Here is a 25098-nt window from a genome sequence, read left to right on the forward strand (position 1 = left end):
ATCATGTGAACCTAGGGTTTCAGATTGGCTGTACCTGCTCCAAATGTGGCCCATTCAGCCTTATATAGATACTATTCAATTGAGAAAAAGAGTAAGAGAGAACAAGGGGTCAGAAGCATAAATAACCCTAGGCCCTAGAGTGAGATGGCAAATGTGTTGAAAAAGACAGACCGGTTCCCAAATCCCTTATTAATAACTGTTCAGGCATTTGCTGCATGAGAAAGAGATGCCCAGAAGCTTCCTAATGTTGATCATGATATGTTTATTGGGATATAGGTGAAGGTGGCCTCTATTAGGATGGGTACTGCTGACTGGTTTGACTCCTGGGAGCAGAGTGGGGATGAAGGGCCCTGGCAACAGAAGACCACCAAGTTAGAGCTGTTTGGTGGAGCCAAGTACTACCTGGAGGCAGAACATCATGGAAGAGCACCCAGTAGGGGAATGAAAATTGGTGTCCAGATCCACAACACCTGGCTGAATCCTGATGTGGTCAGCACTTACCTCCGGGAGAAGCATCAGATCCGAATCCGTGCTCAGAGACTTCCAGAAATTCAGGTCTGCATCTCTTCCCAGTCCTATGGATTAGGTTCAGGGGCTTAATTCTGGAATGAATATAGTCTTGCCTAGTGGAAGGATCACTCACTGGAGACCAGAAGGTTTGAGCTGTAATTATAACTCTGCTGCCATAGAAATGGGATAGTTATCCAAAAGTGTTGCAAGGATGTTTAAAAAAATGCAAAGTCTTATTATTGAGATGATCTTACTCACTCACTTAGTTTTAGGAATTTAAATTAAATATTCTTTTGGAAATTTACTCCCCAGAGAAGAGATAAAGTCTTCTGAACACTCACACCTATGGGCGCAGACTGTAGCATGTACACACGCTAAATTCCATAGCTTTTTGAGCAATTCAGGTCCTATTTCCATATGTGCTGTATTTTCTAAGTCTGCTTTGTAAAAGTCAGGGCCTTTGGGTCTCTCAGTTGTGCTCCATATTTTTGTTGAACAATTTTACCGTACTTTTTGGTGTACACAGATGAGTCAATATGGACTCTGCGTTTCAAAGCTTACGGTCTAATAGAAAAACAAGTACACAAATAACCATAGAATAAAGTAGACAATAACAAGTGATATAAGAAATTAAAAATAACAGATAGATAAAGGAAAATGGGGTCAAATATGTGGTGACAGAAGGAGATTTGACATAGGATAGTGAATGCACAATGCAATATACAGATGATGTATTATTAAATTGTACACTTGAAATCTATATAATTTTATTAACTAATGTCACCCCAATAAATTAAAAAATAATAATAAGCGATATAATAGGTCTTATTCTATAACAAAAGTATAATGTGCCTGGCAGGGAAGGTATCAAAAGCAAAGCAGAGACTGAATCAGCCTCTGAGAGAGTGTGGCCTGCCATGTGGCTGCTTCTACCTACCAGGCCAGCCTTGGGAAAGAGTATTTGGTGAAAAGGGCTGAAAGTGGGCCATTCAGTAGCAACATTTAAGACTCACTTTAAACGAAAGGAGCTAGGCATGGATAAATAGGGAGACAGACATGTATATTATTCCAAAAAAAGTTTTCATTAGGTGATGCCACTTGTGTTCTCCAGATATTTCTAGATGAAAGTGAGTTTAAAAAATTAAAATTTTAATGAAAAAAATAGCAAACCGAGGAAGTATGTCCTATGTTCCTGGACTGTTTCTCCGGCTTAATTAGCACACATCATTTAGTTCTGTCACTCTTGACTTTTTAGATGGTGACTGTGTCTGGAAGAGGGAACTTCTTTCTTACTTGGGACAATGTCTCTAGCCAGCCAATCTCTGCGAATGCCACAGCCCATCAGGTGGGAACCTCCTTCAAAGAATGAGAGGTGGGGAACTAAGTTTTTATCCCCACAATATGAACTCCTAGTAGTTTTTCTTTTTAACAGATTCAGACAGCCATTGAGGAGTTACTTGCAGTCAAATGCCAGCTGGAACCCCTTTCAGCTAATATCCTACTCCAGCTTGGATTCGAACAAGGTGCCGTCCCTGGTTTGACAAATTCTGACCCTCTTCTTCATTGTCTCCTCTCTCTCTTTCTCTTTCTCTCTCTCCCTTCTCCCTCCCTCCACTTCCCTCCTTTTCTGTCTCATCTGTAAAATGGGAAAAATCTTCATTTCATCGCCAAGATGCTAACAGAGTCAAATGAAGACATGGAAATCGGATTTGGCCAATAGAGTGGCTATATGCTTGGGAGGGAGCTCCTTGGTGTGGGTATTAGAGAAATAAAAGGCATCCCTCCCAAGTTGTCAGGTGGAGCAAAATTAAAAACCAAGGATGTTGGGGAGTTAGTTAAGGAACTGTGTCCCATGCCTCACAGAGGCAAAAGGGCAAAAGATATAGGTGGGAAACAGCAAAACAGTACAAATCTTGTTTAATTTAAATTGCATCTTGAATAAAAGAATGATTACATTAAACGGTAGTTTTAAATTATAAAAATGTGAGGATATGCTTTTAAAATACTAAGATGAACTAAGTTACAGTTGACACTCCATGTCTTTATGGTACACATAGAAAACAGTAATACAATAGGTCCCCATTATCCAAGGGGGATATCTTCAGTGAATGCATGAAACCCCTATGGTACCGAACTCTACATATATCATGTTTTTTCTTATGTATACATAGGTATGATAAAGTTTAATTTATAAATTAAGCACAGGAAGAGATTAGTGACAGTAACTAATAATAAAATAGAACAATTATGACAATATATTGTAATAAAAGTTATGTGAATGTGGCCTCTCTCTGTCTTTCTCTCTCTCTCACTTTCTCTTTCTCTCTCTACTTTTCTGTCTCTCAAAATATCTGTTGTACCCTACTCATCCTTATGTGAGATGATAAAATGCCTACTTGATGAGAAGTGAACTGAATGATGTATGCATTATGACATAATGTTAGGCTACTATTGATCATATTGATTCGTAAGCACTTTATGGCTTCTCTTTGGTATACCCGAATTGCCTGCATCATTACTCTTGTGCTTTGGGGCCAATATTAAGTAAAATAAGAGTTATTTGAACATAAATACTGCAATACCACTACAGCCTATCTGATAACTAAGATGGCTACCACATGACTAATGGGTGTGGAGATGCTGGAGGAAGAGATGATCCACCTCTCACAAGGGACTGCATCATGCTACTCAGAACCCCACACAATTTAAAATTTATGAATTGTTTATTTCTGGAATTTTCCATTTAACATTTTCGGACCACGGTTGACCACCGATAACTGAAACTGTAGAAAGTGAAACAGCGGTGAGTGGGGACCCCTGTATATTTTCGATGATCTTGGGTGAATTTCTCATAGCTGGAGCCTTCAAACTGAGAGCTGCTGGCCAATCTCTGCCCAGCTTGCCCAAAGTGAACCCATAACCCATCCCTGCATATGTGTTAGGAAGCTCTGTCTGTTTGACATCTACACCTGTCTTTTTATTTTATCTGAACTGCATCCAGGCTCAGAAGGTTTCAGCTGTGATGGGCACCTCACCAGTGGGACAGAGCCCTTCTGTGGGAGGTTCAGCCTCTATCAGCCTCGGTACCTTATCCTAAGACCCCCGGCTGCCCAGAAGGGCTACCGGCTGGATCAATATACACACGTAAGTAGCAGCCCTCATTCTTCTGGTTGAGGTGGGTGGGGAGGAATTGGTGTAATCTCTCGAGTTGAGACTGAAGAAATAGAAGCACAAAGGAGTGATGTGCCCAAGGCATTTTGGGCTGAGGGTCTCGGTTGGTTTCTTAACTTCTGTTTCAGGTGTGAATGGATACCTCTAGTCCTCCATTAGCTACTTGTTACATGGAAATGCCTTTGTATTGGCTGTGAGACCTATGGAAGGTTTTATATGCTCTAGTATTTTCTTTGCTCTTTAGATATGATGCAGACTCTAGTGTCAGACTATTTGGTTTTGAATTTTGACTCCACACCCTGTGTGCCCTCAGTGTCTTACTTTAGTTTACACATCTGAAAAATAGGTAATAATGTTATTTATCTCTCAGGATTTTGGTTAAGATTAAATGAGATAATCTAGTAAAGTGCTTGTGCAGTGGTTAGGACTCAGTTAAGGCTAGTTATTGTTATCTATTTTAGTTATTGTTATTATTGATGGATCGAGTGACACACATCCTTTAGGTCAGTAGCTCTGACGTCTTTCATAAGAGTGCAGCTCATGTGCCCTTTGGGAACCAGAATGAGTCTTGCTGGGGTGGCTGAGCTCATATCAGTCGTTTCAAGTCCTTTTCTAATCAAACAGCTGTGGGAGCTGGGACTGAATGTTTCAGGCTGGGGCACCATCTATCCTTCAGCCTTTCCTCCATAATAGAGGCTCCCAGTGGGGATAATTTTGCCTCTTAGGGGAGAGTAGGCAATTTATGAAGACATTTTTGGTTGTCACAGCTGGGGAAAAGTTACTGACATCCATTGGGTAAGTTACAGGGATGTTACTAAGTATCGTAAAATGCACAGAATAACCTCTTCATAGGAAAAATTTTCTAATCAAAAATGTCAATAGTGCTGAAGTAAAAAAAAACAAAAAACAAACCTTGCTCTAAAGTCTTTTTGAGACAAGGAATTTTACTTAATTCAGAAACCAAGGATGCTGGGGAGTTAGAATTAAGGGACTGAGTCTCAGAGAGGGTAAGTGACTTGTTCAAAGTTGCACAGGTAACTGATTAGTACAGGGGTTTTCTAATTGAGATACTTTAAAATCATCACTGACAAGCACAGTGCTAGGCATTTACTAACTCTCTTTTGGACAAATAATAATTTACATTAAATGATTTGTCTCTCTAGCTAGACTGGTAAGCTGCAGGAGAGCAGAAACAGGGCTGACTCACAGGATGAGGCAGGGTCCTAGGGAGGTGGGCTTTCCTCACCACGTATTGCTTGAATGGCTTCTTCTTGCACTAATAGAGCTAAAGCACTTATTTGGTGTCCATAGCTGTGCATTGCATACAAAGACCGCATGCATAAGATCCTGAAGTTGATCGTGTCCTTCACAATTGGTCTTCAAAGCATCATTAAGAAGAACATCACCTGTGACTGGAGTCTCATGGGGACCAGTTCTGAAAGGTAGGTAATCTGTGAGGAGGCATGGTGGGAATTTTGTCAGCTGGGTTGTCTCTTGGGAACAGTGGCCCATCTGAGGTATTGTCTATTATATTTGGGCTTCGGATACTAACTTGGGGCTCCAAACACAGATGAGAAATTTGGAGCCCAGAAAAGTTTGACTTCAGAAGAGTTAGCTGTTAGAAATGCAATACTTCCTACAAGTATTCATTTTAAATGAATCTGGTAATGTCCAGGAGTATTAATCTTCCCTGTCATTAGAGCCTGTCATATGATCTGCTTGAGATACATAGTTATAATTTGAAAATGCTGCTGACATTGAGTGTCATGAACGAATGATTGCTTTAAAATGTGATTCGCTAATGTGACACCACAAGCCGAGCTGGGTCTGTCTTGGATGTTTGTTTTGTACCCATGACACACAGGACTGTTTTGGTTCATGGAGTCTTTCACCTGGCCACACAGTCCTCAGGCCCCAACATTTGAAAACTAGGCCTCCAACGCGGGAGGAGATGCAGATGCAACAAGGGAGGACTGCAGATGCAGGCCCACTTCCACTGTGTGCTTGTTTTTCAGCTGGCAGTTCACTTGCACCGACCTTTGGAAGACTTGTGTGCATCCTTCTGCATATCTCCAAGTGCTTCTGAAAAACTCCCCGGTGGTGGTACATCGCATTGACCTCCTTCCTCTGGCTCAGGAGACGGGCACATTCTATATGGATGAAATTATTATTGCAGACACAAACCTAACAGGTGATCATTGACTCTGCTCTCCTCCATGGACCTGTCCATCCGATTCTGACCTGAATATTTTCTGCTAGGGGTTACTGTTCTTTTAATGGAGAGGGAACAGGTGATTCTCCATTTTGTCTGCCTTGGTTCTAGAAAGAAGATGTGTTTGGGATTGTGTGCCCGTGGCCACTATATCTCTCTAGCTACTTCCCTCTTTTTTCCTATTCACTGCAGTACTTGCTCTTGCTTATGGTACCTGTGCTCTTACTCCAATTTACCACTTCCTTTCTGAGAAGCTTTGGTTTCTTCATCCATAAAATGGGCGTACTGAGGTCCCTACCTCACTGGATTACTACAAAGATTAACTGAAGTATAATGTAAAGCACCCATCATAGGTCCTGACCATAGTAAGTGCTCAATAAATATAAGCAATTATTATCACTATTAACATTATTATTACTTTTAGGCCAGCGAGATTTCTCCACCTCTCCATCAGTTAATATCTGTCATACAAAATGCTGGAAGAAAATGTAAGTGAGCTAAAGGCTTGATTTACGACCCTTGGGAGACAGGCTCAGTGAGAATTAGAGGGTAACCTTATCTTTATGAGACTAGCCTCATCCTTCTTTCTGCCTATTCAGATTCCATCTCAGGCCTGGCCCCTTTCTCCATCAAGTCCCTTGACTTCCCTTAGGCACAGAGATCTCACTGGGCTTTGGTTGTCTTAGGTCTTAGGGCAAAGTGCTCATCAAGGGTCCTTCTGAGGCTGGCCATGGATTATGCACACCCAGGGGAAGGGAAGCCCATGGCCAAGATAGATGGAATATTTGCTCCCAGGGCTTCCAGCTTTCCAACTTTGGCTCAGTTTCCCTTTTCCATCAAGTTCCTGTGACTTTGGGGCTCAGTTTTCGTGCTATAAGTAGCTTCTCTCTGTCTCTGTCTCTCCCCCTACACATAGCCCAGGAGAAAAGGAGAAAGCAATTATTTACATTTTCATTTGTAAGATGTACAACTTTTTAGTCTTTTGTCTGTAAAATTGCAGAGCTGAGGGTAGGAGAACTTGGGAGTGGATAGCAAGAGGACTCTCTTTTAGCCCCGAAATTATACCATATCTGAACTCATCAAAATTCTGTCTCTTATTTGCTTTAGTGGTTCAAGTGTTTTGGGGGCATCTGGATCAGACTGAGTCATTGCTTATTTTAAACTGTGTCCATGTTCTGGTACATATAGAAAATAATATCCAAATGATGTGCCGAGGTAAATGCCCGAATGTCTTGGTACCTAAGACACCAGGCTGGCCCCTTTGGTGACCCCCAAGTGCTGCCCAGATTCCCAGAGGGCTGAGAGTATCAGTATTTCATATACTTGAACCTATTGATTGGGAAACTCAGGACTAGATAATAGGCAATTTTTACCTTTCTCTTTTCTCCCTTAAATGCTGTCTTACACCTCCAGACCCTCAAAGCCTGGGATCCAGAGCCCTTTCTCACTTTTCCTACCTTTTGACACTAAATGCTGCAATATCTGGAACCATCTAGGGCCGAGGTGAGGAGGGAAGCAGAGAGGATAGAGGGCAGAGACAAAACAAGAATGAAGACTGGTGGTGGCTTGGATAAAACTGTCTGTTTCCTGCTTTGTCTAGTTACCCTGCTGGAAATGACTGCTTTGAAGATTATGTAATGGCAACATAAACTCCACAATTGGGCTCAGTAATTACAGTTAATTGTCTGACATTGATCTAATCAATTTAACACTTGATTATATTCTCCCACCGAATATCTTTTATGAAAATTCTTTTTATCTAGTGGTAGCTACATTTATTTCTCATTTAGCTCTCAGAACCCCATGAGATGGTTCTATTATCTCCACTCCGTAGATGAGGAATCCAAAGCTAAGAGGCGCTGAGTATCGTGCCCCAAATCCCACAGCTAGGACGCGGAGGAGATTGGAACTCAGAGGTTGTTGACACAAGAGCCAAACTCTCAATGACTCCATATCCAGCTGAGTGAATAAACATTTGTTGAGCAACTACTTTGTGCCTGGTGTTGGGCTAAGCATTGAGCATGAAAAGATTCTGACTTTAAACTGTTTTCTGTCTCGATTGTACAGTATTGAGAAGAAGGACTTCTTTTACACAGTGCTTAGTAGGAAGGGAAGAGAATATTTAAAACATATTGTGCTGATCATTTAAATCTAGCATCTCACTGTACTTTTCCTGCTATGCAGATTAGTGTATGTCATGATTCCTGTTTCACAAGTTGGAAAACGTCTTAGAGAGGTTATGCTGATTCACTAAATGGTAAGCCAATAGAACTGGAAAATCAGGGTTTGAACAGTGGTCTGTCTTAAAGCTTGTACTTTTTCTGCACATGTGCTGACTCCACACTGTGGATAAACAGTAAGTAGCCCCAGTAGATGCCTCATGTGTTCAGTTTTCCTAAAGAGGATCTGCCATACGTTCCTGAAGTTGCCAGGGTCTTTGAGAAGGAAAGGAAGAAAAGGTGGCCATCCACACTGTAATAGATTATTTATATAGCGGGTCCTTCTATGGCATAGGGAGTGATATTTATCTGGCTTGGAAATTATTAAAGTTTGTTATGGAGTTAGACTTTCTTTCCTTATATCATGTATTTTCTTATTGGTACTAAACTGTTGCTCCCTCTAACTTTGCTCAGCTTTAAGTGTGTGCTGAGATCTAAGTAACTCAGCATCTCCAGCTAGGACTCTCCATACAGCAGGTCTTCCATCTGGAGTTACTTGATAATAATTGGATCCTTGGTCTCTAGTTTCTCAAGCTGATTCTGGAACAGCTCGCCCAGGTGGGAATCTGGTGGAATCTGTCTCTGTGGTGGGATCCCCTCCAGTCTACAATGTAACCTCCTGGTTGGCAGGGTGTGGCCCGGAACTCCCGCTCATCACGGCAAGGTAGGGAGCTGGCTTCACTCACCTGTCCCTTCTTAGAATTGCTAGTTGGCTTTGGAGAACACAGAGGCGGAACTTTTAGCAGGAAAATCTACCAGTCTTGTCGCTTAAAGCAATGGTTCTAAATCTGAAGAATGCTATATCGGACGTCTGGAGGTCTTGTTAAAACACAGATTGCTGGGCCCTAATCATACCATCTTTATTTCAGTAGTTTGGGGGCAGGGCCTGATAATTTGCATTTCTAATGAGTTCCCAGGCAATGCTGATTCTACTGGTCTAGGGACCACACTTCGAGAACTAATTTCTAGTGAATTTGTTTAAAAGTAGTTGTATTTTTATGTTGTTCAGAGGTTCACATTACCACCTTTTTTGTTCACTCCTCTCCTTCCATTCTTCATGTATTAATCTTATTGGAATTTTTTGAGGCGAAATGAAATAATCTAAGGAACAAAAAACAGCTATTTCTAAGAACTCACCACCAGATGGCACTAGAGCCCCATAAGCGTTCCTTCTTTAATAGTCAAACTTTCTAGCTACAGTTTACAAAGCAGTAACCAAGGATTAGGCTCCTCTAAGCTTTTGGAACACCTGTATGCTCTAATTTGTCCCCCTCTCCAACCCCACTCCCTGCTTCCCCCATCAAAATCACAGTAGGATGGGAAGAATTGGGATGTTCTGCTTTTAAAATTCCTTTTTTTTTCTTCCATCTCTAACATGTTCCAAAATTAATTCTCATATACCATGCTTGAAACATGTACTAAAGGTAGGGGCAGAAAGCTTGAACTTGTGCTCCACTTTCCTTGACTTCGTGTTCCTTGGTCCCCTGAATTGGAAAGACATGAAAACCATCAATAAAATAAAGAAGTGAAAGAGCTTCAGTGGTGGAGAGAGAGCTGCCATAGTAGCCAGCCTGTCGTCCTGTGCTCCAAATGACAAAGTTATTAACTCTGAAATGAGAGGCTAATTTAAGTTATTCTGAACAGGTCCACACTTAGAGTGGTCCTCACAACTTTCCTGGTTTTTCTCCAAGTCCCTTAGCTTCTTCTGGAAGCTAGGACAACCTTTAGACAGGCCTCTTCGAGGTTCAGATAGTATCACTCTGACTGCTCTGTTTGGTTGTATGTATGCACATCAATATTAGTACTTAAATAATATTACTGATAGAAATCAGATATGTTCATTGTTGAAAATTTGAAAAATATAGAAAACACTTAGAAAAAGAGAAAAATCACTCATACTTGTACTCAGAGATTCCATTAACATGTTGGATCCATATTCTAACCACCTTTTTTTTTTGCAAGCAGTTTCTGTATACATATAAATAGGTATATATTTATGTTTAAACCTCAAATTGGGACCATACATTACATACTATATTCATAACATGTCCTTTTCATCTAATGGTATAAATTGAATATTTTCCATTTCATTAAATCTTCTAAAATGTGGTTTTTAATGGCTGAACAGTATTCTGTCTCATAGTGTGTCATAATTTATTTGTTGTGTTAAAAGCAAGAATAGGCAGTCAGTGTGCTTATACATAGGTATTAGAAGAGAACTTGGCTAGATGGAGTGGTCTGTGTTTCAGCTGGAGATGCTGAGTAGGGAAGTATCTGTGGAACAGGCATTGACTTTTGATTTGAGTATGTAAATGGGGTAGGAGAATGCTAAGTTCTCCTTCCAGTCTGTACTTCAGGACCAGAGCTATGGAGGCCAGAGTCATCACTCTTCACTCTGGGACCCCATGCTCCTAGGATCAGTGAAGGGGAAGGATGGAGTACTTTTAAAGAATCCTAATATTTACACTACGCTTTTTCTGCTGTAATGGGAGAGGGGCACCCAACATCTGGGAGTTTGAGCTTAGTCTAGAAATCACAGAGACTAATTGGTCTTTGAGAAGGAGCTATGTTCTCCTTGGAGAGACGTTCTGGGTAGTCACTGTGGTTAATGCTTTGTTTTTGACATACCACAGTTCTGTGCCCACTGAAGAAGCAGAAGAAGGATCCAGAAAGGTCCAGGTGACAACACAGAGGCTACAGAGAACAAGTCCACCTGTAGGAGGACACTTTCGCATCCAACTTTCTAATACAGTGATTCCTGGTAAAGGGACAATTGTGGGGTGCAGCATTTCTCATTTACATTTTAGGGGCATTCCTAGGCAAGCAACATCCTATGAGATTGTCAGGCAGGGTGTCAGTCTTAAAGTTATTTTGTTTATTTTCCAATGTCTGAAAATGACCTTATTAAGATTAAAAATCTTGACAACAACAATAATCTATCGTTGTTAATATAATCCCAACTTTTGAGTTTTGTAGACGTGGAAACTGAGTGGATTAGCTTCCCGGGGCTGTCAGAACAAATGACCACAAACTTGGTAGCTTAAAATAAGAGAAATTTATTCTCACACAGTCTGGAGGCCAGAAGTCCAAAATCAGGTTGTTGGCAGGACCACATTTCCCGTGAAGGCTCGTGGAAAGAATCCATTTCCTGCCTCTTCTAGCATCTGAGGGCTGCCAGAATTCCTTGGCTGTCACTACATCATTCCAGCCCCAGCCTCCATGGTCACATTGTCTCTTCCTCTTCTGTCCCAGAACTACTTCTGTCTCTCTCATAAGGGTACATATGATTGCATTTGGGGCTCACCTGGATAATCCAGGATAAACTCCTCTTCTCAAGATCCTTAACCACACCTTTTGCTATATGTAAGGTAATATTAACTTTTTTTGCCTTGTAAGGTAATAATATTCATAGGTTCTGGGGATTAGGGCATTGACATCATTTGGAAAGATACCATTCAGCCCACTATACTAAGGTTAGCCCAGCGGTCATATAAATAATTTATGGCACGGTCCAGATGTGAACTCGGGCTTTTATTCTCAGGTCAGTTCCCTTCTGTCTAGAGTTTCCTAGGCCAAGATCCCTGGTAGCCATGGTTCTTCTGAATTAAACTCCATGGTGACACCATATGCTATTGAAGATTTTAGTGGTCATAACAAATGCAGAAAGAGTTTTCAGATGCCATGAGAGTAGAATAGTTTTCCAGATCTTCAATAACATACACATTTCACAAAGGACAAGGATTAGAAGTGATTAGGTTACTTAGTTGGTATGAACATAGGGGAATAAGAAAGGAGGCTCAGGAGAATTTAAGAGTGGCTGTATGAAAATTAGTGCATGGTCCCAAGCAGAAAGGTGCTGGGCTTGCAAAGAATCTTCTTGCGGGAGTGGTATTTTTATTCTAATATGGCAACTTGGGAAAAGTTGAAGGTCCCTAGGCTATTGGAGTCTATTGCTGTTAAAGTCCAATAAATGGGTGAATAAGTGCCAATGGTGCCTCTGTAAAGTTCATCACTGTGCTGTTTCCCTTACCATGAATGAGGGAGCTGCCTGTCTGTAGAGAGACTCTTCCTGCCACCGCCCTCTATTGCTGGTGCTCCTCAAAACACACAACCTGCAGAACAACCAGGGAAAGCCAGCCTTAATCAGATCTTTTGAAGTGGCGATGGCTTCGTATTTTTTAAAAGGATGAGAATTTTGTTTGCATTTTAGAAATATAGTATTATTTTATTAACACACCAAGGGGGTTTGGGATTCAAGAGAAAGGCTCTTGAGTAGGTAGAAGGCAACTTGGATTTTAACCTAAACCTGTCTCACTTGGTTGGCAATCTTCTGAATCTTGTTGGGTTTCATTTTCTTCATCTCTAAAGGAGGCATTAGGATATCCAAATGACCCACCTCATAAGGCTGTTGGGAGTAGCTAATGAAATGGAAACTTTTGGTAAAGCATGAAACAGTTCAAACACAAGTGGGACTTAAGCTCAGAGTGTTGTTATTTCTCTATGGGAATGTGGAATGGGGAAGCAGGTGGTTGGTCTTAAAGGAAATTCTAATAGAGAAACCAAAGTTAAATGCCAGCATTCCTCAGCTGGGTTGGCTAAATTTTTTATGGGTGTCAGCTGCTGTGTCCCTCCCCCACTCCCTGTGAAAGGTAGCCAACTTTTCTCTGTTCACAGAGCCAGCTAAATTTTTCCAAGGAAAACCCAACACTTAATTAGACTTTCAGGCATTACCAGTGTGTCTGGAATTCATATTTTGTGATGACAGTTGAGACAGTTTTGTCTGATGTGACTGTGCTCTCTGCCTGCTATGATATTTAATACTGATAAAAGGTATCATGATATAAAAAGTGGACATCTACTTGTATTTGCCTTAGGAAAAAATTGGTATAACTAGGCTGGGGGTCCTCTTGAAGCTACATTTTGAACTTGAGGGTCTCTTGCATATTTAGTAGATATCTTGATATTTTTTTCTCTGTATCTTCATGAAGAGACCCTGTGAGGTGGAATAATTAGTGTCTTGTATTTTCTATGTCAAAATCTTCTCCCACAGATGTCCCTGTGAATATTTCAGCTAGTCACCTTTGCCAGCTCTTACAGAACAATACTGATGACTTCACCTCCAGGTACCTCAATGTCCATGACTTCACTGTGATGGAGGATCTAAAGTCTTGCTATGAACATGTATGGACCATCTCCTGGTCCTCCCAGGTTGGGGATTTGCCCAATTTCATCAGGGTATGTATAATATCCCTTTTGGGGGTATGGATTTTGTGCCCTGAAATAATTTTGTGCCCTAAGAAGATCAGGATGATATAAATGAAAACTGTCATAAATTATTTTGTTGGAATATTCAGGTAAAGGGGTTTGACGATCTTTCTGGAAGTTTTCAAGATGTATTTTGGATTTTATATCTCTGAACCCAACATCTCCTTCCCCAAGTCAGTGTAGGTAGAGAAGTTGTTGGTTAGTGTCCACCCTACAATAATTCTACATCTGTTATTGGATAATTTAAGCAGATGTGATTGACTTAGATTATCATGGAAGCAGATGGCACAGCAGAAGGAAGTTTAGGAAAGGATTTGCTGTCTTTGGATAATGACAAAACCAGATGCTCTTGCATATTTAGGGTTTTAAAAAATAATCTAATGATCATATAGCATTTGGTTATTATAATATAGTATCCAAGATGGAATTTGATCCCCATTATATGGTGGATTATTTGCTTTTCAAATAAAATACCTGAGTGAAAATAGAAGAAGAACAGGTGTCATCTCATAGCACTTGTTTTCTTATATTTTATTTTAATATTTTAGATGTAAACATATAAAATAGAAAAGCACATAGAAACAAAAAAAAATCTCAAGACTGAGAGATAAGGTTCATTTTTTTATGTCTTTTTTTTTTTGGCAACTCTACTTGCAAATAAATGTTCCTGTAATCTATTGAGGCTTTCATTAGCCATTACTTATATTACGTTTCTAGATTTCGATCTCCTGTCACTCTATTTCTATCTGATTATCTTAAANNTAGTTAGGTTTCTTTCTGTCACTACATATTTGACCCCCTTTACTCCATCTACTTCCCCCTTCCCCCTCTGGTAACCACTAATCTATTGCTTATGTCTATGAGCCTCTGTTTGTCCTGTTCATTTGTTGCTTTTAGGTTCCTTTTTAAAAAATGTCTTTTTCTCTTTTCTGTTTGCCCATGTGCCTGTTATAATTCATCTGCTTTTAATTTGAGAAAAATTTAAAATATAAAACTATAAATAATAATATAACCAACACCAGAGTACCTATACAGGGTATCAGGATTAACAATTGTTGACATTTTGATATATTTCTTTTATATTTTTGTCTTTATGAATCAAAAAAACGTTGTAGATAATATCAAAGTATTTTTTTTATCACCTATGCCTTCATGCAATTCCTATACCCCTTTCCTTCATAAGCAAACACTATCATGAATATAGTGTGTGTACTTTTAATCCATATATAGAGAGTCAAATGAGTCATATCTTTTCACTTTCTCATTTCCAAGTATTGTAAAGTTCTATTAGATTAACATTAGTTCCAATGAGAGGGAAAGACATATAGTTGACCTTTGAATGACATGAGGGCTAAGAGCACTGACTGCCCTCACAGTTGAAAATTTGTGTGTAACTACTAAACCTTTAACTGCTAGTAGCCTACTGTTGACTAGAAGCCTTACCGATGACATAAACAGTCAAATAACACATATTTTGTATGTTATATGTATTATAAACTGTATTATTACAATAAAGTAAGCTAGAGAAAATAAACTATGATTAATGAAATTATAAGGAAGAAAAAATACATTTACAGTATTTATTGAAAAAAAATCCAGATATAAGTGGACCTGCGTGGTTCAAACTCATCTTGTTCAAGGGTCAACTGTAGTTTTTTCTTGGGGATGTACCATTCTAGGACAAAAAAAGACCCCAAACCAAGTGTCCAAATACTCTAATGTTCAGTTATATATCCATGTAATAATGATGGAAGGAAGGCGCTTACTTTATTGGCATTTACCAGCAAAGAAAGGGCTTTTCACAGGAAGTAGGTACCCAGTTGAGAATACAGGGATAAAAAGTCCTCGTGCAGTTTGAATTTTATTTAATTTAGTTTTATCTGACAGAGAAGACATTTATTCAAGATTTAGCACATGTATTTATAGAAATGTTAGGTTTATCATGCCTACCATCATTCTAAGAAAGCCTAACATGTTTTGAGCCATTCATTATAATTTAGGGCTTATTACCGGGAAATAGAAGAAAGAAAATGAATAAATCATTAACACGTTTTAATTTGGGCAAATTTCACAAGCATTTTATGAATACTCTTGAGTGAATGAAATGCATACATTTGCTTTTAATTCTTTGGCTTTTTTTTTAGGTGGTTGTACGAGTGAATGACATACCAGCTTACTGCTCAGGTTCCTGTTCTTTCCAGTACCTCGAAGGATCAACTCCCTGGGTCCACTCTCTGTGGTATTCACTTGGTATGATTTGTGACGGGGCATTGAGATGGTCATAAACTTTAGACTCAGGGTGATTAGAGGCCATTACCTGGTAATAGGTGGACAGAAGGTGCATCAGTTCCTGGGATGGGTATTGAGCGATGCAGTAAAAGTATATTTTTCAGCCAATCTAAATGATGTGGTCATGATTTCAAATGGAGACAAGTAGATTATTGATGACTTAAAATGTTTTATTCTCTTGGTCTCTGGTTTTAAAATATTCTTTATTTTGCTCGCGCCCACACCATTTTTATTTACTGGTGACTGCTCATTACTAGTTTGAGAAAATTTAAGATGGGAGCTATATGCTATAATAATAAATGCAAATGTCCAATATTTGAGTCAGCATTGAACTCCTTCAGTTTGGGGAGGGAATAAACATTTGATGTTAAGAGTTCTCTTAAGTGGAGTGATGTCACTGAGAGACGATTTTGCTCTTTATATTTCTTTCCTCCTTTAAGATGGTGACATCAATCTACTGGTTTATATTACTGGAACTAGTTTCTCTGGTGACTCCCAGGCCTTTCAGATTACTGTGAACAAATCAAATTGCAAAGTTATTTTTTCAAATCAAACAAATGTGGTCTGTCAGACAAACCTGCTACCTGTTGGAGTGCATCGGATGTCAATGTTTGTGAGACCCTTTGGTCGTGCCATCAATGCCAGTGGAGAAGGCCTCTTCCTAAATGTAGAACCCAGACTGGATGCAGTGGACCCTTCGAGAGCTGCAGAGACTGGTAATCTGGGGAGGACCCTACATTGCATCTAACCCTCTAAAGGTAGCATTCTTGCTGATATGCAGGAATCTAGTCCTGCCACCTACTAAATTCTGTATCTACTATGACTCACAGCTTTTTTTCTGTCATCAGCATTTCTTTTAATGAGCAACAGACATTTGAGCCCTTAAAAGAACTCACTTGTCATAGTTTGGCTGATAGTATTGGCATAATTGGGTTCGTCACTGAGTCACTGGAACAATTTAGTCTAGTGAACACTACACTAGATTGGGCATTTGGACATATGTATTTGGGTTTTCATCCTGCCCAAATCAGATGTGTGACCTTAGAAGTGGGACTTGGTTTCCTAATAATGATGATAGGCACAGTGTCACTTATTGAATATCTCTTCTAGGTAGTCACAGATCCTAAATGCATACAGCTACCTAAAAGATGAAATTATTATCCACAGTGTTCTTAGAGAACACTGATTTGCTCAAGGCTTTCCAATGGAAAGAGGTGGAGCTAGAATGCAAAGGAATTGTTGGATGCCAAGGCTCCTGCTGCTTCTGCCATGCCATGCTGTCTTAGCTATACAGTGGGCCTAATGAGGCTTAATTTACAGGCCTCTTAGTTTTGTTCAAGATTAAAACGAGCCAAAAGGTGAGAGCCCCTTGAAAAGGAAAAACATTTGCATATGTTGCATACAAGCCTTGCCTACTAGAAGCTTTGCATTCAGTGGGTATTCACAAATGTTTGTAAACTGACATACACTTGGATACTTGGCTAGTATGCAAAGCCAACTACCATTTGAGTAGTGTGGCGTAGAGTGGGCAAGCAGTGGGTCTTGTTAATGTCAGCCCCATGAATTGGATTTTAGTGCCATGGAAATCAAGGATCTCTCCGTGATTTCTGAGGGACACGACGAGTTAAAAACAACCCAGCCAGATTTCAAGAATCTCAGGAATACTCATGCTTATATACATTCATGTATGATTTTTTATAACATAAAACTTTCCTTAATGCCTTGGATTTTGTCATTGTTTTTAATGTTGGCCCAAAGACCTGTAGCTTACAACAAACTTTTATTATTTAAAGATTTTTATTAAAATATAGCTAACATACAATATTGTATTAGTTTCAGGTATACACCATAGTTGTTCAACATTTATATAAACTAAAGAAGTGATTACCTTGATAAGTCCAGTGACCATCCGACACTGTACAATGCTATTACAATGCTATTGACTATATTCCCTATGTGGTACACTGCATCCCCATGACTTATTTGTTTTATACCTGGAAGTTTGAACCTTTTATTCTCCTTCATCTCCCCGTTTTTGATTTTTCAATTACCGTTGACGTTCAGTATTATTTTTTATTAGTTTCAAGTGTACAGCGTAGTGGTTATACATTTATACAATTTACAATGTGATCCCCCCATGAGTCTAGTAACATGGTTGTTAGTATATTATTGACTATCTCCTCTATGTTGTACTTCACTTCTCCATGACTATTTTGTAACTACCAATTTGTACTTTTTAATCCCTTCCTCTTTTTTTATCTCACTCCACAACCCTCCTCCCATCTGGAAACCATCAGCTTTACCCCTGTGCCTATTGGTCTGTTTATGTTTTGTTTGTTTATTTTGTTCTTTAGATTTCACGTATAAGTGAGATCATATGGTATTTGTCTTTCCCTGTCTGATTTATTTCACTTAGCATAATACCCTGTAGGTCTATCAATGCTGTTGCAAATGGTAAGACTCCTTTTTTTTTATGGCTGAGTAATATTCCATTGTATATATGTACTACATCATCTTTATCCAGTCGCCTATTGATGGGCACTTAGGTTGCTTCCATATCTTGGCTATTGTAAATAGTGCTGCAGTGAACATAAGGGTGCATAGATCTTTATGAATAAGTGTTTTGGTTTTCTTTAGATAAATATTTAGAAGCGGATTGCTGGATTATATGATAGTTCTATTTTTAATATTTTGAGGAATCTTCATACTGTTTTCTATAGTGGCTGTACCAATTTGCAATCCCATCAACAGTGCACAAGGGTTCCCTTTTCTCCACATCCTCATCAATACTTGTTTGTTGATTTATTGATGATAGCCATTCTGATAGGTGAGGTGTGAGGCGATATTTCATTGTGGTTTTAATTTGCATTTCTCTGATGATTAGTGATGTCGAGCATCTTTTCAAATATCTATTGGACATCTGTATGTCCTCTTTGGGAAAATGTCTGTTCAAGTCCTCTGCCCATTTTTTATTTGAATTGTTAGGTTTTTTTTGGTGTTAAGCTGTGTGCATTCTTTATAAATTTTGGATATTAACCCCTTATTGAATGTAATATTGGCAAATACCTTCTCCCATTAAATAGGTTGTCTTTCTGTTTTGTTGATGGTTTCTTTTGCTCTGCAAAGCCTTTTTTAGTGTGACGGAGTCCCATTTCTTTATTTTTTTGTTTGTTTCTCTTGCCTGAGGTGGCATAACAGAAAAAATATTACTAAGAGCAATGTCAGCAAGTTTTCTTTTAGGGGTTTTATGGTTTCAGGCCTTACATTTAAGTCTTTAATCCATTTTGAGTTTATTTTTGTTTATAGTGTAGGAAGGGGGTCTAGTTTCATTTTTTTTTTTTTGCATATACTGGGAAACTACCCAGTTTTCCCAGCATCATTTATTGAATAGACTGTCTTTACCCCATTGTATATTCTTTCCTCCTTTGTCATAGATTAATTGACCATTTAGGCATGGGTTTATCATTGGGCTCTCTATTCTGTTCCATTGACCTATGTGTCTGTTTTATCCAGTATTTTGCTATTTTGCATATTTGGATATATTATAAAGATCCAGTATTTGCTGTTAACCATGCTGTTTTTATTACTATAACCTTGTTGTATAGTTTGATATCAGGTATTGTGATACCTTTAACTTTGTTCTTTCTCAAGACTGCTGTGGCTATTCAGGGTCCTTTGTGGATCCATATAAATTTTTGGATTATTTGTTCAAATTCTATGAAAAATGTCATTGATAATTTGACAGGAATTTATAGATTGCTTTGAGTAGTATGGGCATTTTAATGATGTTAATTCTTCCTATTTATGAGCATGGTATATGCTTCTATTTATTTGTATCTTCTTCAGTTTCCTTCTTCAATGTCTAATAATTCTTCAAGTACAAGTCTTTTACCTCTTTGTTTAAATTTATTCCTAGGTATTTTATTTATTTATTTTGATGCAATCATAAATGGCATTGTTTTCTTAATTTCTCTTTCTGATAATTTGTAATTGGGGAATAGAAATGCAATTGGTTTCTGAATATTAATTTTATATCCTGCTACTTTACCAAATTCATTTATCAGTTCTAATATTTTTTTTTGGTGGAATCCTTAGGGTTCTTTCTATATAGCATCATATCATCTGCAAATAATGATGGTTTTATTTCTTCCTTTCCAATTTGGATGTCTTTTATTTCTTTTTCTTGTCTGATGCTATATTTCTTATCCAATGCAATATCGAATAGAAGTGGTAAAAATGGACCTTCTTGTTTTGTTCCTAAACATACAGAGAATGCTTTTAGCTTTTCACCATTGAGTTTGATGTTGGCTATGGGTTTGTCATATGTAGCTTTTATTATCTTGAGATATGTTCCTTCTATTCCCACTTTGCTGAAAGTTTTTATTATAATGGATGCTGGATTTTGTCAAGTGCTTTTTCTATTGATACGATTATGATTTCTATCCTTCATATTAATTGATTTGTGGATATTAAACCAATCTTGTATCTCAGGAATAAATCCCACTTGATCATGGTGTATGCTCTTTTTAATGTATTGCTGAATTAGGTGTGCTAATGTTTTGTTGAAGATTTTTGCATCTATGTTAATCAGGGATATTGGCCTATAATGTCTTTGGTTTTGAAATCAGGGTAATGGTGGTGTCATAAAATGAGCTTGTGAATCTTCTCTCCTCTGCAATTTTTTGGAATAGTTTGAGATGAATAGGTATTAATTCTTCTTTGAATGTTTGATAAAATTCACCTATGAAGCCATCTGATCCAGTGTCATCACTTCTGCAACTTTTAGTTATTAACATCAACGACAATAATGATAACAATTTATTTAGCTCTTATTAGATACCAGACACTATTAATACTGGGGAGACAGTGAATTAAAACAAAATTTCTGCTCTCATAGAGGTGATGGTTAATGTGTAAGAGAAAAATCAAGCAGGGGAAGAGTGATAGAGGGAGTAGTGGTTGTAGTAGGATGGCCGTTGGCATTGGAGAAATGACATAAATGGCATTAGAGAATGAAGACATGGATGAAGTGAAGGAATGAGTCTGGGGAAATGTTGAATAAGGGAGTTCTAGGTAGGGGGGAATGTTATATGATAAAGTCTTAGTCAAAATGAGCTTGGCTTGTTCCAAGAACACAAAGGAGGTCACAAATGGCCATTTGTATACCTTCTTTGAAGAAACGCCTATCCAAATCCTTTGCCCATTTAAAAAATTGAGTTATTTGTTCCCTTATTGTTGAGTTGTAACAGTTATTTATATGTTCTGGATGAGTCTCTTATCAGATATATGATTTGCCTGTATTTTCTTTCATCTGTGAGTTGTGTTTTTATATTCTTGATAGTAGTATTTGAAACACAGGTTTTTAATGTTGGCAAAGTCCAGTTTATCTTTTTTTTTTATTGTTCTTTGTTGCTTTGGTGTCTTATCTAAGAAACACAGGTTTTTAATGTTGGCAAAGTCCAGTTTATCTTTTTTTTTTATTGTTCTTTGTTGCTTTGGTGTCTTATCTAAGAAACAATTGCCTAATCCAACGTCACTAAGATATATGTATATGTTTTTTCCTAAGAGTTTATAGTTTTAGCTCTTGCGTTTAGGGATCAGATACATTTGGAGTTAATTTTTACATAAGGTGTGAGGTAAGGGTCTGTATTGTCTAGAAATGCTTATCTAGGTACCACAAACTGGGTAGTTTAAACAGCAGAAATTTATTGTCTCACAGTTCTGGAGGGTAGAAGTCAAAGTTCAAGCTGTCAGCAGAGTTGATTCCTTCTGAATCAGCCTGTGAGGAAAAAACTGTTTCATGCCTATTCCCTAGGCTCTGGTGGTTTACTCACAATCTTTGGCATTCCTTGGCTTTGGCATCACCTGATCCCTGCCTTCATTTTCATATGGCGTTCTCACTGCGTCTTACCTGTGCCTAAATTTTTCCTTTTTATAAGACTGCCAGTCATATTGAATTAGGGGCCCACTCTACTACAGTATGACCTCATCCTGTATTGAGTAATCAAATCTGCAATGACCCTATTTCCACATAAGTTCATATTCTGAGGTGCTGGTAGATAGCACTTTAACATATGAATTTTAAGGGGACATGATTTAACACCAAACATGATTCAGTTTCATTCTTTTGCATATGTATATGCAATTGTTCCATTTTGTATATATGCGAAACTATTAGTAGTATAATTTCTTAGAAGTAGAATTCTTAGGTCAAGAGGCCGTGTACATTTAACATTTTGAAACTACCAAAGCATTTTCTTTAGAGGTTGTATAATTTATTCTCTATGCAGCAATGTATATGAGTATGTATTTGCCATATCTTATGAACACAGTATGTTACCAAACTTTTTGATATTGGTCAATCTTATAGAAGAAAAATAACATTTCATTGTATTCTACTTTGCATTTATTTCATTAAGAGAGAAATTTAATACCTCTTCACATGTTTAAGAGACATATTTTCTTTTCAGTGAACTGTCTATTCTTAGCTCCCTTTTTTTCAATTGGGTTATTGTTCTTTCTCATTGATTTTTAAGAGTTTTTGTATATTATCAGGATATTAGCCCTTTATTTTTATTCTTTGTTTCTATGTGTTCTATTTTTGTAAACCATAAATATTTTAACTTTTTATGTAGTGAATATATTAATTTTTTTTAATGGTTTCAGGGTCTGTGGAATACTTAGAATGGGCTTTCCTTCTCTGAAATTATATAAAAATAAAAATTCTGCAATTTTTTCCTAGTTTTTTTAATGCTTTATTTTTTATCATTAAATATTTGATCAATCTGGAATTTATTTTAGTGGGGATGTGAGGTAGGAATTCAGATTTAATTTTTTCAATACTATTCAATTATTTCATTTACTAAGTAAATAATCCATCTATTTGCACTTATGTGAAATGCATATTTATCATTTCCTATAGTTCCATACTTTTCTGGGTTTATTTTTGAACTTCCTATTGTGTTCCATTGATCTATCTAGCTGTTCAGGCTTTATTATTACATTTTAATTATAGTTGTTTTATAAGACATTTTAATGTCTGGCAGAAGACCCCTTTACTCTTATTTTTGAGGTTTTACATTCTGGCTATTTTTTATTTTTTATTGAATTTTAAAATTATCTTTTCTAATTTAAATAGAAAATTCTGTTTGTATTTTTATTGGGATTGCATTAATGCTTTGGTTTAATTTAGAAAGATATGCAATCATTCTGATGTTCACCCTTTCAATGTATTTATTTTAGTTTTCTTATTTAAGTTTTAATCCATCTGTTATGTTCCTCAGTAGCATTTCAATATTTTCTTCAAATTTCTTTATTATTTTGAATTTTCTTATCAAGGTTTTCAGATATTTTATCTTATGATGTTATTTAAAATTTTTTCCCTTAAATTTTGTTCTCTAACTTTGAAGTCTATTGTAGTCTTGCCCTGACTTTTTAGGGAAAGTTTATATATTTAATTTCGGGGTATTGTTTCACCCAGTCATATTCTTCTGAAAGATTTTCATCGAGTTGTGTAAGTTTCTGTTTCTCATCCTGACATGCTTTGCGAAGATAATCTTCCCACTCTCAAGGGATACATATATCTGTTTGGTGGCCTCACTGCTTGTCTTATACACCCTTCTGGGGAGATGGAAGACCAGAATCATTGCCCTCATTAATCATAAGTAGAATTTCTATTCATTAGATTAAGGGCTTCTTCTTCAAATGGGAAAGTATGCCATGATGTAAGTATGAATGGTGCCATGCCTCTCCTACTGATATCTGCAGTGAAGGGGTAGGGGTTTCTGTGATTGTTCTTCAGTGGTAGGGCAGAGAAATCCTGAAGATAGTAGGTTTTGATGTCAGTTACTTTTATATCATCATGAAGACCAGAACCTAATATATGTGGTATGAAATCACAAAGCTGGAAGGGCTAAGGCTATTATTGCAAGTTGAGGAATGTAGAACCAATGAACTCAAGAGCAACACTACAAATGATCTGCTTTAAGTGGTAGAACAATCTGCAGCCCTGACTCCAGGTCCACTGCTCTTTCTATCATCATACTCTCTTATACTTAATTCATCAGGAAAAAAAAAAATTTATAGGAACGGCAGGGATGATATTTAAAAATCTAGAGCAGGAAGAGTTTTCAGAGACCCTCTACTTTACTTCCCTGACCTGTGGGAGTACTGTGTCTCTATGATTTATTCTTAAATATCTCCAGGATGTATTACTACTTCTCTCTGCCCTCTAGTCACATTTTCTTTCTCTCCGAATGGTAGTTTATTTAACTTTAGACTTTTTCTGCAGTTTGAGCATGCCTTGTGTTTTGACTAAGGAGCTTCACATTTTAATTTTATTTTATATCTCTTGTGGAAAATTAGTTTTTGTCTGTCCATATGGCTGTATATCCCACCTGAAATGCTGTTTTCATTACAGGAGGGCTCTGGGCCACAATCCGAGGCTCTAGTTTGGAAGATATCAGCCTGGTGTTATTTGGATCTCAGTCTTGTGCCATCAACATAACTACAAGCAATTCACAAAGAATTCGGTGCCGAGTTCCGCCCAGGGTAAGTGGAATCTTTTGGTATCTCGTTCTTTCTGGGTGGGTAACCATTATTAATATGTAGTATAAAGTTGTCAGGAAATCATTTTTTAGAACTAAATTAATTGACACGACCTTTTCATCATGAGAGTATGCTTATATTGTTTATATTGCCTGTCCTGCTATGATGAGGGAAGCTGATTCTACTAATGGGGCTTATAACTAACATCAGTTAATTTTCTTTAAAAGAAAACGAAGAAGGCTGTCCCAGTCCACATGCTCAATGAGTATTAGTGCCACATAATAAATAAATTTATTTAGTGCACATTCTAGGTATTGTTTTGCAAAACTTAGACATCTTGTAATTTTACTTCTCTCTTAAGCAAACAACAAATAACCTAGTTTTCATGAAGTAATTTTGTTTCCTGCCATGGATGTGAATGGTGGAACTTAGGTACTTCTAGAATGTCCAGTTCCTATAAAATATCTTCTTAGTTAATCTTACTGCTTTCTTTTTTCCTTAAAAACAATTCCCTTAGCCATTCCTTTTTTCCTCCTTCAGTTGGTAGCATTTCATAGTCTGTAAGAGATTTGAGTCAAGGACCTTTCTCGGTGCTGTTGGTGACAGTTATCATCACAGCTGAGGTTGAACTTTTTATTCAGAGTTGATTTCAGCGTTATCAACATTCCTAGCATATCCATGACCCCAAAATATGGCTGTTTACTGAACGAATTAAGATCTCTGGAAGAAAGAATTCAAAATAATCTTTAATCTCTGATCATTAATCATTTTATCTATCCAGTTACTCAAATATTAGAAATTGCATGGAATTCCAATATATGGTTGTATTGTAATTTTAAAAACTATTCCCTATTATTAAACATTAAGATAATTTCCAAAATTTCC

General features: G+C 37.7%; 1 protein-coding gene across 1 annotated transcript in view; it reads left to right on the forward strand.

Annotated features, from left to right (window-relative positions):
• The window catches only part of PKHD1 (PKHD1 ciliary IPT domain containing fibrocystin/polyductin), a 411516-nt gene that overhangs the window by 32450 nt on the left and 353968 nt on the right, over nucleotides 1-25098 (forward strand). Inside the window, exons 16-28 of the mRNA XM_039853082.1 lie at nucleotides 277-555; nucleotides 1766-1855; nucleotides 1943-2033; nucleotides 3512-3654; nucleotides 4993-5123; nucleotides 5697-5872; nucleotides 8638-8776; nucleotides 10746-10873; nucleotides 13163-13382; nucleotides 14650-14653; nucleotides 15522-15627; nucleotides 16107-16382; nucleotides 24086-24216. Of these exons, the coding sequence (XP_039709016.1) occupies nucleotides 277-555; nucleotides 1766-1855; nucleotides 1943-2033; nucleotides 3512-3654; nucleotides 4993-5123; nucleotides 5697-5872; nucleotides 8638-8776; nucleotides 10746-10873; nucleotides 13163-13382; nucleotides 14650-14653; nucleotides 15522-15627; nucleotides 16107-16382; nucleotides 24086-24216 (1914 nt within the window). The remainder of the gene's footprint in view (nucleotides 1-276; nucleotides 556-1765; nucleotides 1856-1942; nucleotides 2034-3511; nucleotides 3655-4992; nucleotides 5124-5696; nucleotides 5873-8637; nucleotides 8777-10745; nucleotides 10874-13162; nucleotides 13383-14649; nucleotides 14654-15521; nucleotides 15628-16106; nucleotides 16383-24085; nucleotides 24217-25098) is intronic.

This window comes from Pteropus medius, unplaced genomic scaffold, assembly GCF_902729225.1.
Source record: "Pteropus medius unplaced genomic scaffold, Ma_sr-lr_union100, whole genome shotgun sequence".
In the NCBI taxonomy this organism is placed as follows: Eukaryota; Metazoa; Chordata; class Mammalia; order Chiroptera; family Pteropodidae; genus Pteropus; species Pteropus medius.